General features: G+C 35.1%; 3 protein-coding genes and 1 pseudogene across 5 annotated transcripts in view; 3 read left to right on the top strand and 1 right to left on the bottom strand.

Annotated features, from left to right (window-relative positions):
- LOC104748185 (protein LURP-one-related 11-like) lies at positions 7-900 on the top strand. The gene is made up of 2 exons (XM_010469863.2): positions 7-293; positions 408-900. The coding sequence occupies exons 1-2, from the start codon at positions 39-41 to the stop codon at positions 783-785; spliced, it is 633 nt and encodes a 210-aa protein (XP_010468165.2). The 5' UTR covers positions 7-38; the 3' UTR covers positions 786-900.
- LOC104748184 (pectinesterase 2.2-like) lies at positions 1829-2710 on the bottom strand. Its single transcript, XM_010469862.1, has 3 exons — positions 2329-2710; positions 2102-2211; positions 1829-1966 (listed from the first exon to the last, which is right to left on the bottom strand). The coding sequence occupies exons 1-3, from the start codon at positions 2708-2710 to the stop codon at positions 1829-1831; spliced, it is 630 nt and encodes a 209-aa protein (XP_010468164.1).
- LOC104748183 lies at positions 8998-10018 on the top strand (annotated as a pseudogene).
- The window catches only part of LOC104745700 (subtilisin-like protease SBT1.5), a 3526-nt gene continuing 2501 nt past the window's right edge, over positions 11509-12533 (top strand). Inside the window, exon 1 of one of the 3 annotated variants that reach the window (XM_019237025.1) lies at positions 11509-12197. In XM_019237025.1, the coding sequence (XP_019092570.1) occupies positions 11711-12197 (487 nt within the window). In that variant the 5' untranslated portion in view covers positions 11509-11710. Of the gene's footprint in view, positions 12499-12533 lie in introns of all 3 variants that reach the window. The other 2 variants (XM_010467016.2, XM_010467015.2) reach the window with 2 other exon arrangements.

Raw genomic sequence — 12533 nt, 5'->3', positions numbered from 1 at the left:
CAAAATCTTGTCAGAATCGAATCTGTCCAGCGGAGACTATGGTGAAGATTCATCCCGATGATGTGACGACAACCTCCGGCGCTGGAGAAGAAACAATTTCGCCGTACTTGACGACGGAGCCAGAGAGTTTCACGATTTGGATGAAGTCGTTGGTGTTCAACACAAATGGCTGCACCGTCTTCAATTCCAAAGGAAGGATTATTTATCGTGTAGACAATTATAATTCTAAGAGCTGCCGTGAAGTTTATCTCATGGATTTGTCCGGTCATGTCTTGTTTACCTTACGTAGACAGGTATACGCACGTCCCTCTCTATTTTTTTCATGCAATGATATAAAATTTAACGATAAATAAAACATTTATTCACTTCTCAAAACTAATTATGTTTTTGTTTTTGTGTGTGTGTAGAAATTTGGATTATTCAAGACTTGGGAAGGATATAGATCATCATCGGGAACTACCGAAGCAACAACAAAACTAGAATATTTTCGCGTGAAAAATAAAGTTTTTCAGATTCCGAATAAAGATTCATCGTCTTCGTATAGAGTCGTCGCGGGATCGTGTAGAAACGATGAACAATATTGTTATAGGATGGTAAATCGCGGAGCAAGTTTAGTGATCGAAGACAATAGTGGGAAATTATTGGCAGAAGTGAAGAGAAAACAATCGAGGAATGGTTTGAAGTTAGGAGAAGATGTTTTGACGATGACGGTGGAGTCACAAGTTGATCATTCTTTCATCGTTGGACTTGTTTTAGCTCATAGCCTAATCAATTGTATACTGTAAAAGGTGAATACTTTACTTAACCATTGCTAAGATAGTAAATTGATGATATTTTTGGGTTGTAAACTAGCTTATAAATTTTTAGCTTCCACTAGTTTTTTTTGGAGTTGTTACTTATAAAAGTACACAACATATGTTACGATTAAAAACTAAAAAAAAAAAACCGTCCAACTGATGTTAATTGTTGTAACGTTTTAATAAAGTGAGTGTAAGCTCTCTTTTCTTCGCTTAACAAAAAAAAAAAAAATGGGGACTTATATGATAAATTAATAATTTTGAGATGAATTTAATAAATATATATGGTAGCGGTCTGGAATAAGTGAATAAATTAAAATGTTTGAGGACCCAACTAACAATTACCCTTTTTAAAAAAAAACCGTAATTAAAATATGATATGTACCAGCAAAATCGTAATTATTGTACACAATTTTATGGGTGAGATTCGATTTGAGACCTAAGAGAAGATCTGAATCGTTTAGCTCCGAGAGACGTTAAAAGACATCACACCATCCTTGTAGTTCTAAGGTCCCATTCTTCAGTTCTTCTCATTAGAGATGTTAAACCATCGGGCTCGCATTCATCTAGTTTGTTAGAACCACACGGTTTGCGTTCGTAATTATGTCTAAAACTCACCCTAATAAGTCTAACTAATTAGCAGATCATCCCGTAGATTGGCAATGAAAACGGACGATAGAGGATAACATGGCAAGGAACATCGTAAAGCTCGCAAAAAACAACTTAGGTGCACCAAGTAAACACCGACACCGTTTTAACGACGTTAGCTAGGAGGAAGAAAAGCTGACAAAGAACTGGAATACGAAAACGTTCATACTAGAAATCTGATGACAAAAAAAAACTCACCCTTCATATGATCCACTCTCGAATAATGGCGGCTTGCTGATAAAGATTGAGTTACAGTTCTCAATCTCTTATCATCCTAACAGAGCACGCAGGCTCTGTTCCTTTCTCACGCAGGAGAAGCTTTCACAACAATCAACATGAATGATTCTCTTTTACAACTCCAGATTATATACGATAGTCCTTCTTTACTCGCACGTGTCTCCCTCTTCGTCCGCACGTGCTCCAATTCCTCTGTTCTTCCTTCTAGTATACACTTGTATAGGCTTATCACTTGCACTGTAACAGTTACCACCTGTCCCAAAAGTGGCTGTCGTGGCATAATGCTGCAGTTTTGGAACACCGCAGTCGCGTCGCCAAAAATAAAATCGACCGTGCCAACTATATCACACTCAAAAAACAACTGATGGCCTTAATGTGCATATAAGGTGTCCTGAAAGCCTTCAAAACGACATCTGTACATCACGGAAAAAGGAGGACTTGCTGTGGAAAGCGACAGCTTGGTGTTTCTCCGGTCCGGCCACATTACGAAACATCATATCCTTTACCACGAAATTGTCTCTGAGAACCGCTGCAAAAGAAAACAAGAGAACAAAATATTACAAAGTCAGACTCTTAAGTGATAGTGAAAATAGAGTAAACCTTGGTTAATCAAATGGTTAAAGTCTGGTTATCAAGTGAAACTTACAGAACGTCGCTGTCTCGAAAGTAGCCAAATCGGGAAAATCAACTCGACTCATGTTGCCGACGACGACCGTTTTGTGGCTTCCGTCGCCAAACATCACAACATGTTTTTTGGACACTTTGACGTTTTCTTTGTAAACTCCTTCCTTGACATGTATGACGTATGGGGAGACGTTGTTTTCAGGTACCGCCGCCGGTGCTTCCGTGATGGTGCGGTGGTCTCCGGTACCATCTAGGGACACGGTTGCTTTAGCTTTTAAGTCACAATGGATCATCTCCTTCTTCTCACTGGAAAGCCAAACGGGATCAGATCCTTGTCCCCCAAGTAAACTAGCATGAGCTGTTAAAATGATCATGATAACAACAATGCGTCGGCTTGACTCCATTTTTGCCCTCCTCTTGAGTAATCTCTGTAATCTCTCCCTCTGTAATCTCTCTCTCCTTTTCTCTTTATGTAAGTTGAAGAAATGATATTTTTTTGTGTCTTAATGTTCATTACTGTCTTCCATTAGCCTTTTTCTATTTTTTGCGTTTGAGTCATAGAAATAGGAGTCGACATCTCTCTTTAGCTTCATATATCCTTGAAAGGTAAAGAAAATATGTCGTTAAACTAAAGACCAAATAATTGTATGGGAGGTCATGTGACTTGTACCCAACCTAGGTGTTAACCTATGTATATGATGTAGTTAATTATAAGTGTGGTTTATTTTTGAATTTCCTACTTGTAACATCAGTAACATACATCATACCGTAGAAGTCTGATATGATTTTTTTTTGTGTTGACTGAGAGGATTATTCCATGTGGGTTACTGAGGTATACGTTTTATTACTACTGTAATCCAAAAAAATCTATTAGTTTGTAATACTAGACCTTTACATGTAATTTTTGTGAAACGATGGATCATGTATCGAAAACAGTTGTCGACCATAAAGGAAAAAATATTGGCTGGTTCAAGTTTAAGCATACCTTAAAAAAAAAAAAAAAGTTATTAATTTTTATAAAAATTTGGATCTACAAGCCAACACCAAAAACGAGTGTATATAATCAAGTATTTTAAGTGATTTATGTAAAATCATCAAACCATATGTTAATCAGTTATTATTTTTAAAAAGTTTACTAGATTTTAATCCGCGGTACACACCGCGTGCATATAATTTTATTATTATTTTATATTTTATATTCTATTTGTTTGTTAAATATTGGATGTTTTATAAATAGAGAAATAACCTAATTTTCCGGCCGCCTGTGAGACTAAATGTTTATATTAATTTTTTAACCTCTAATATACTATATGATCATTTGTTTATTATATTTAGTTTGTTTTTTTTAGTGTTTGAGATTCTATTTCAATTTTTAATTATTATAAAAAAATAACGGATCTAAATACATAATAAGTCATTTATATGATGTGATTAAGTCACATTTTCCTAATGAATTAATTATTTTACACAATCTTAGGTAAAACAGATTGATTTTCTATATCAGATATTATAATATTTATAGTGTTGGCAAATAATAAAATGAGGATTTAACCCGTGTTAGTACATATTTAATAATATTTTATTAATTCCAATATGTCCTTTTTATAATCACATTATAATAGTATTTTAAAAAATTTTAATTTTACATATTCATAATATTTTAAATTTTGTTAAATTATATATATTCATTAAAATATTTAAATAATTAGGAATCGAAGTTCTTCTTACGTTAAGAATCAAAACTCACAGGTTTGGAAAATAAAATAGAAAATATATCATAGTTTATGTCTCTATATAATATTGATTGCTATTTTTATTTTTTTGTTGGAATGAAATGTAAAATATTTAGGAAACAAAATCTGAAATGATGTTATTTTTGGAAAGTTTTTAGGGATTAAATTTGTAAATAATTTTTTTAATACATATAACTTCAAGGGTAAAATACCAAATGTACTTCAAAAATGTTAATATAGATTTAGGAAACAAAATCTGTCGTGATACTATTTTTGGAAATTTTTGAGGGGTTAATGTTGTAAATAAAAATTTAAATAAGTAAAACTAAAAGAGCATAACACAAAATATACTTCAAAAATGTTAATATAGATTAAATGTTATTAAATTAGTGTCCCATACACAGCCCTCTACTGCCATCAGCTCTGCTACTCCTATTTCTATGACTCAAACGCTAAAAATAGAAAAAGGCTAATGGAGGACAATAATGAGCATTAAGACACAAAAAGATATCATTTCTTCAACTTACAAAAAGAGAAAAAGAGAGAGAGAAATTACATAGGGAGAGCTCAAGAGAGATTATAGTGTTCCCATACACAGCCCTCTGCTGCCATCAGCTCTGCAAATCTATTATTCAAAATACTAGTTCAATACTTTAAAAATCCTCTAAACCATAACTGAATTTAATTCAAACACACTCATATAACTGAAATTGTTTAACTCGAAAAATATAATTTGGAATTGATACAAACAAAAAAATATGATGATTGTGAAAAACTTAGATATTTGATACCCTGGTTCTTTTAACAGTTTTGAAAAAAAATATGATGATTGTGAAAAACTTGGATATTTGAAGCAGTCCTAAGAAATGGATAGTAAAAATGGATTGAACCATGATCAATCGAATAGTCAAAGTTGGGTTATTGAAGTAAAATAATATAATGTTAATGGACTAAACTGTGATCAATTTAATAGTTAAAGTCGGGGTATTAAGTGAAACGTACAGTTAATCGCAGTCTCAAAAGTAGCCAAATTGGGGAAATCGACTCGACTCAAATTGCCGACGACTATTGTTTTGTTGCTTTCATCACAACATGGTTTTTGGAAACTATGACATTTTCTCTGTAGATTCCTTCCTTAACATGAATGACGTATGGGGAGATGTTATTTGCTGATACCGCTGCTAGTGCTTCCATGAGAATTCAATGGTCTCCGATACCATCTCGGTACACGGTCGTATTAATTAGCTTTTCGGTCACATTCCATCATCTGCTTCTTCTCACTGGAACCTCAAAAGGGATCATCAGATACTTTTCTCCCAAGTAAACTAGCATGAGTGACTGTCAAGATGATTATGAAAACTATGATATGAGTCGGCTGTACTCCATTATTGCAAAATATATTACTAACTATATACTGAATATTTTGCTTATATTTTTCTTATATTTTGCTTATGTTTTACTTATTCTTATCTTATTGTTTGCTTATTTTTGTCAATTTTATTTTAAAAATTAATATTAGTGATATCTTTGTCAATTCTTTTCAGTTTTACAACTTTTTTGGTTCAGAAACTCATCAACAATAAACTTCTACGCTTCCTCGTCTGTCATTACCGGAGTATACCCAATCCAATTGACCCTCTTAGTCACGTCCGAACCCGGTCCATAGTTTTGGTATTCTCCCAATGTTACCGTCGGAGGAGGCGGATCCGTTGAGCTGTTCCAAGCCAGCCAACCCCTAGGGTCAACCAATTGACTCAACTTGGTATGCATGACAATGACTCTAGCGTAGCTCCTCCATGGACGTCTAGATATACTCTGAAATTACCGTCGTCATATGTTATGATTTTACTATGTGTGATGGAGAAACCGGTGTTGCTTTCTCGATCAATGGCGGCTTGTACTGTGACAGTTACCACCTGTCCCAAAAGTGGCTGTCGTGGCATAATGCTGCAGTTTTAGAACAGCGCAGTCGCGTTGCCAAAAATAAAATCGACCGTGCCAACTATATCACACTCAAGAAACAACTGATGGCCTGAATGTGCATATAAGGTGTCCTGATAGCCGTTGAAGGCACACCGAAACATAACCGAATGCGTCGATCTCGCGTGGAATGCGACGGCTTGGTATTTGGTGGGCAGCTAAATTAACAAACCCAATGTCTAAGAGATTAATGTCTATGCATGAAAACACAAGTGATATCTTGTATTGTGTTTTAGATGCATGAGTATGTATTGTTCAATTTAATTACGTATAAAATTTTATTGTCCCTGTATAGTTGTCTATATTCGCAAAGTTGATTATTTTCTTTTTGTTAAATAGTTGTGTATATTCATTTACAATATTTGCCTATTTCGAGTTAGTTCCATTTTCTGTGGACTATGGAGTGAACCTACTAGTCTAGCATTTTTTTTTCTATTATTACAAAGACATAATAACTAGAGTAAAAAACAAAAAACAATACTAGTAAGAAAGAGCCACAAATTCGTTGATGGCTTTTGAAAAGCAAAATAGCACATTTTCTGACACTGTGACACATGCAGAGAGATGGACCACAATATAGGTTTCAGTGCATCTCTTTGTGACTTATGAATGCTAGATTCATGGTAAAAAAATTCCAACTCATGTCATTTTATGCAAATTTACCAAATATCATCGACCCCTCTGAAAAATCTTAGCTGCACATTTAATCATCCGAATTTTGGGAATGAATTACATCAACATATATATTGCGAAGAATGTAATAAATTTGGGCATAATATAGACAAACTCGAATTGCAATAAGTAAATGACTAACATTTGTTGTTCTTCTCTCTTTTCTTTTTGTTTTTTTTTCCTACGTTAAAAAAAAAAAGAACAAAGAGAATTGAAATCTTTGTTACTTACTCCTAAACAAATGAAGATTTGAGAATTAACCCATGAGAATCCATGAAAATATATCTGGTAAAAAATTTGGCACAACTCAAGATTAACCCATGAGAATTACAATATTGACAATGCTTTTATATGTTTCTATCATTATATGTATTTGTTTGAACTTATTATATCCAGTTTTAAGTTTGATTTTTTTTTAGTATTGTAATAAATGTTTTAAAGTTTTTATAATGTAATATATTTGTTTTTAAATAAAATATATTATATTATAACTACAATTTCTAGTTTTATTTTCCTAATTTTGCATAAACTCTATAACTAACATTTATAACATTATAAAATATACTAAAAACACATTTTTAATATAAATTATATCATACTTGGTGAAGAGATCCATATTTAATGATGACTAAAACTATCAACAGTGAACTTGTTGAATAATTTTTTCAACAGTTTAATGCCTCCAGTGGAGGTGTTGAATAAAATGAAAAATTTATGTGGATTAATTTCAGTTGAATACATTCAATATGTTGAATGCAAAAGAAACGAGGTCTTCAATGATAATTGTCACCTTGTGATTGGAGAGAGTAGTGAGAAAAGCTTTTTTTTTTTACCGACACTTTTTTTTTATCTGTTGTTTTTCTATTGGTGTGGATGTGAAGTTCTTTTTTTATTTATACTCAATTATTTGGTTGTAATCAGTTTTTTTTTAATTATATCAAAATTCATAATTTTTTAAAGTCTATGTATAGAGACTACTTTTGTTTCATTTGGATAATTTTATTTTTTGTAGTTACAAAAAAAAATAGAATATAAAATAAAATTGGTGGGGTAAGATGTTGAAAACTATTAAACAAAACTATTGTAAAAGTTAAAACTAAAATGGGTGTTGAATAATGAAGTGGAAAAAAGGGAAGATGATGTGGAATATTAAACTAAATGAATATTTAATCTTTCAACAATTGTATATAGTCTAATGGGAGGAAAAAAAATAAAAACAAGTTGGGGGGAGGGGGGGGGGCCTAAAATTTAATTAGTAGTGGAGATGCTAAAATTTAAGACATCCATTTGAGACTTTTGAGTATTACTAATGGAGATGCTCATAGTCAACAAATTTTAACCCAAATATAGTGTTTTTAATTAACTAATAAAGTAACGTTGTTTATGGTAGGACATATTTTTAAAATATAACATTAAATGTTCAAATTATTTTTTGGAAGTAAAATAATGGGATTTTCAATCCCAAAATCAAGAGTTCTATAAATCCATCAGTTTTTTTCAAGATCTGGAAAATTGCAAAGCAAATTGTTTTCTTACAAAAAAAAATAATAAGTAATGATGGGTTTCACAAAAATATTTGTGACATCCTTTCTTGTAGTTATAATGGTGGTTTCGTTGTCCACCCAAAAACGATATGGTGTCAGGTATGTTCTTTTATATACCAATAATTAGAACCGATTAACTTTTTCATACAGTATATTTTGTTAGGAGCAACATATATACAACATGGAGAAGATTTAGAAATTGTAAAAGAATCCTGGTTTGTGAAAGTATAATTTGACATTGTGGAATTTTTGCATATGTGTGTGTGCAGAGATCCAAACTAAAGAACTGAAGGCCCACATGAAATGCTTTGAGGAGTTATTATGCGCGCCCATAACTGGAGCACCAAAATGCACCGAGACCCAGCCTGCCGAGACCTGCATATCAAAGGGGTACGAGACTGGAGACTGCCGTCCTCCCTATAGGAGCCCTGACAAACCTTTCTGGTGTTGTTGTTATTATCAATAGGGATGATCCATCTAATTCTTTATGAGAGTCAGTCAATGTGGTTTCTATGCTGTCAAGAAAATAAGTGAAAAGGTTTTTATGTGTGTTTCTGTTTTTAGAGATAACCAAAAGGCATATTTGACTACAATTCAATTAATTAAAATTTCATATTCCAATGCTATCTTCATTGACAACTAATTAATCCTATGCATTTATCTAAAAACGAAAGACCCTTCGAGTTCAACATCCAACGCCATTATATAGTGTCAGTGTGAATGCATTTAGAGACATAGAAGTAGTAATCCAAACAGAACAAGATGAATGACGGTTCGTCATCATCATCATCGTCAAGCCCAAAGATGGACACGGATGTGTTGGTAGACGAACCTACTTCTCTGCTTTATTCGATTACGATGAGGTTTTCCCAATCTCCGACGAGAACTACGCTACGGAGCTTTATCTCCAAGAAGCTCTGTTTTCTTCCTTGGTCGCTTCTACGGTTGGGGTTAATCATCATCATCCCCAAGTCCAGATAAACCTTGTCACGCGGGTTAAGCAGGAACCGGAGAAAAAAATCGAGGAGGATCCCGTCAAACCATCATTCTGTATGATCTGTATGGACCAGAAACCTTCGTCTGACATCTTCCGAGGAACCACTAACTGCACTCACTCCTACTGCACCGACTGCACCGTACGTTACGTGGCGACTAAGATCAAAGATAACGCAGCGAGGATCAAATGCCCTGACGGGGAGTGCACGAGTCTTATAGAGCCGTACGCTTGTCGAGATCTGATCCCTAAGGACGTGTTCGACCGCTGGGAGAAGATCTTGTGCGAGTCGCTTATCTCCTCGTGGGATAAGTTCTACTGTCCGTTCAAAGACTGTTCGGCAATGATGGTGAACGACGGAGGTGGTGATGCTAACGTGACGCAGACGGAGTGTCCGTCTTGTCACAGACTATTCTGCGTGCAGTGCAAGGTTACGTGGCATGCGGGGATTGGCTGTGAGGAGTTCCAGAAATATGGGAATACGAAGAAGAAGACTAGTGATGAAGAAGATGCTTTGTTGGTTCAGATGGCGAAGAACAAGCAGTGGAGAAGGTGTCCTCAGTGCAAGTACTACGTTGATAAAGTCGCTGGTTGTCTGCATATAAGTTGCAGGTTTGTGTTTTTATCATTACAAATCTTTTTTTTTTAAGGAAGTGTTCCAATTCTAACATCGATCGTTTGGTGACTTTGGTCTTTGTCTTTTGGGAGTTTTGTAGGTGTGGGTTTCAATTTTGCTATGGATGTGGATGTGCGTGGGTTTCTTCTCACGCTTGCCATATTCGTACTTAAAAGGCCCATTCGATGCGTTATTTGATCAGATTTATTTATAAATCTAAGCTAAGGTTGTTGGCGTATTGTTTAGCACTCTAGCGTAACGACTGTTATGCCCATTAGGCCATTACATAATATGCAAATGTAAGTCTATTGGAAAATAATATTAAGGTTTCAAAAGGTCGAAGGTTTTGATTCGACTTTGATTAATAAGTTAAAGCTAAAGCGAAAAGGAAGAGTAATTAGAGAAAGAGGTTCATTCTATATGTTTCGCTTTAGAGAACTTCCTACTCAGTACTCACTAGTCAGTAAGTCACACTACTAGACTTCCCCCAAAGTCAATAATAATTGGTTTTACTTTTACATAAAGAATCCTAGAATAGTCTCTCTATTTATTTTTTACCCCACAAGTAAAAGAAGGAAAAGGAATAGTCCCATTGTACCTGAATAATTCTGCAAAATTCAATGATCTTAATGAATTGCAGAAATTTTTGCCTGACTAATTTCTGCAAAATAAATAATACACTAGACCTACACTTATTGTCCGTATTACCCCGCCTCAATACAGTTGAGTACAATCTTTTTCGTTTTATTATAGACTTTAAATTCTTGGGGTTGGTTATTTTCTTGTAAAAAAAAAAAATATTGGCAGGAAAGAACAAAAATCACGTGAACACAACACACTGCTTTGGTCTCTGGGCTCAATAATATACTGTAATATAAACATCGACCAAACTAGTCAGGTGGATTTCTATGGAACATAAACACATCTTGTAACTCTAATTTATTATGCTTCCAAAATGTTTTGTTTCCTCTAAGCGTCAAACTAAGAATTATAGAGCTTTTTTTATAACTTGTTGTAGTATATTTATTTTTCATTAAGTCCTTCTAATCTAACTTCTAATCATATGACAAACTTCTGGTAAGATTCGTTGTTCAATTTTATCCAAAGAAAAATAAATGTTATTTTGGTCAAAACATTTTTACATGTATCTAACAACTAATCAAACATTGGACAAAAATATCATAATGGCTTATCCTTATTCTGATTAATAAAAAGTTTTAAGTTTATCCTAATAAGATTCTAAACACGAGTGAACTCAAATACATGTCGAACAAGCCAAGGACCCACGTCTGTTTAGTGTTAGCTTTTACCAAATCCAAAATGACGTGAAAAACCTTACTTTTGTTTTGACGTCAAAGAGATGGAATCATCATACCAAGATTTTAATAATAATCGACCAAATATGTTATCCCAGTCAATACATATTTAGATTTGAAAATAACCCGTGAACGAAACATATGAAATCTGTCACCTGGAAACATAACTGCACCTACCGAATATATATGTTTTTATCTTTCCTCTTCAATTTCTTCTAATGGACAATATCTATATGAGAAAATTAAAAATCCCATCTACTCTTGTAGTTTCAAACACTATCACATTTAATTTTTAGCAAAAGCATACAGGGATAGTAACGTAATTAAACAAAGCAACAAAGAAAAAAAGAGACAGTGCCTCCAGCTCACTAAAACACAACTTCTTCTGCTTCCTTCCTCTGTGTACACACTAGGACTACTAGGGTAAACCACAGTCTCTCCTCTCTTTCTCCGCTTCTGTATCATCAATGTGGTACCCTCATCAACCTTCTTCTTCTTCCTCCACTCACTAACCAAATCCACAATCAAAAACCCTACCTTTCTCCGTCAATGGCTTTCTTCTTCTTCTTCCTTATCCTCTCGACTCTTCTTTCCCCATCTTCTTCTTCCTCTACCAACGACCTAAACTCCTTGACTTACATCATCCACGTCGACCACGAAGCTAAACCTTCAATCTTCCCAACTCACCGTCACTGGTACACTTCCTCACTCACCTCACTCACATCCACCACTCCCTCCATCATCCACACATACGACACCGTTTTCCACGGCTTCTCCGCAAGACTCACTTCACAAGACGCTGCTCAGCTTTTAAACCATCCTCATGTCATCTCCGTTATCCCCGAGCAAGTCCGTCACTTGCACACCACTCGTTCCCCTGAGTTTCTTGGTCTTCGGTCCACCGACAAAGCGGGTCTTCTAGAAGAGTCCGATTTCGGGTCGGATCTTGTAATCGGAGTAATCGATACGGGTATTTGGCCCGAAAGACCAAGCTTTGATGACCGTGGTCTTGGCCCTGTTCCCATTAGATGGAAAGGCCAATGTATCGCTTCTCAAGATTTCCCTACAACGGCTTGTAACCGTAAACTCGTCGGAGCTAGATTCTTCTGCGGCGGTTACGAAGCAACCAACGGGAAGATGAACGAAACGACTGAGTTTCGCTCCCCGCGTGACTCAGATGGACATGGAACCCACACTGCTTCGATCTCCGCCGGCCGTTACGTTTTTCCGGCGTCGACGCTCGGCTACGCTCGCGGCCTCGCTGCTGGTATGGCTCCGAAAGCTAGACTCGCCGCGTACAAAGTCTGTTGGAACTCCGGCTGTTACGACTCCGATATCTTAGCTGCTTTCGACACCGCCGTCGCTGACGGTG

This window comes from Camelina sativa, chromosome 15 (genome assembly GCF_000633955.1).
Source record: "Camelina sativa cultivar DH55 chromosome 15, Cs, whole genome shotgun sequence".
Taxonomy (NCBI): Eukaryota; Viridiplantae; Streptophyta; class Magnoliopsida; order Brassicales; family Brassicaceae; genus Camelina; species Camelina sativa.
Note: the sequence above shows the minus strand (reverse complement) of the source record. Positions and strands in the feature narration are given on the sequence as shown.

Coding starts and splice junctions, on each gene's coding strand:
- LOC104748184 (XM_010469862.1), bottom strand. CDS start 2,710: ATGGAGTCAAGCCGACGCATTGTTGTTATCATGATCATTTTAACAGCT. Junction 2,212..2,328: donor TTTCGAGACAGCGACGTTCT/GTAAGTTTCACT, acceptor TTTCTTTTGCAG/CGGTTCTCAGAGACAATTTC. Junction 1,967..2,101: donor AGTCCTCCTTTTTCCGTGAT/GTACAGATGTCG, acceptor CCAAAACTGCAG/CATTATGCCACGACAGCCAC.
- LOC104748185 (XM_010469863.2), top strand. CDS start 39: ATGGTGAAGATTCATCCCGATGATGTGACGACAACCTCCGGCGCTGGA. Junction 294..407: donor TGTTTACCTTACGTAGACAG/GTATACGCACGT, acceptor GTGTGTGTGTAG/AAATTTGGATTATTCAAGAC.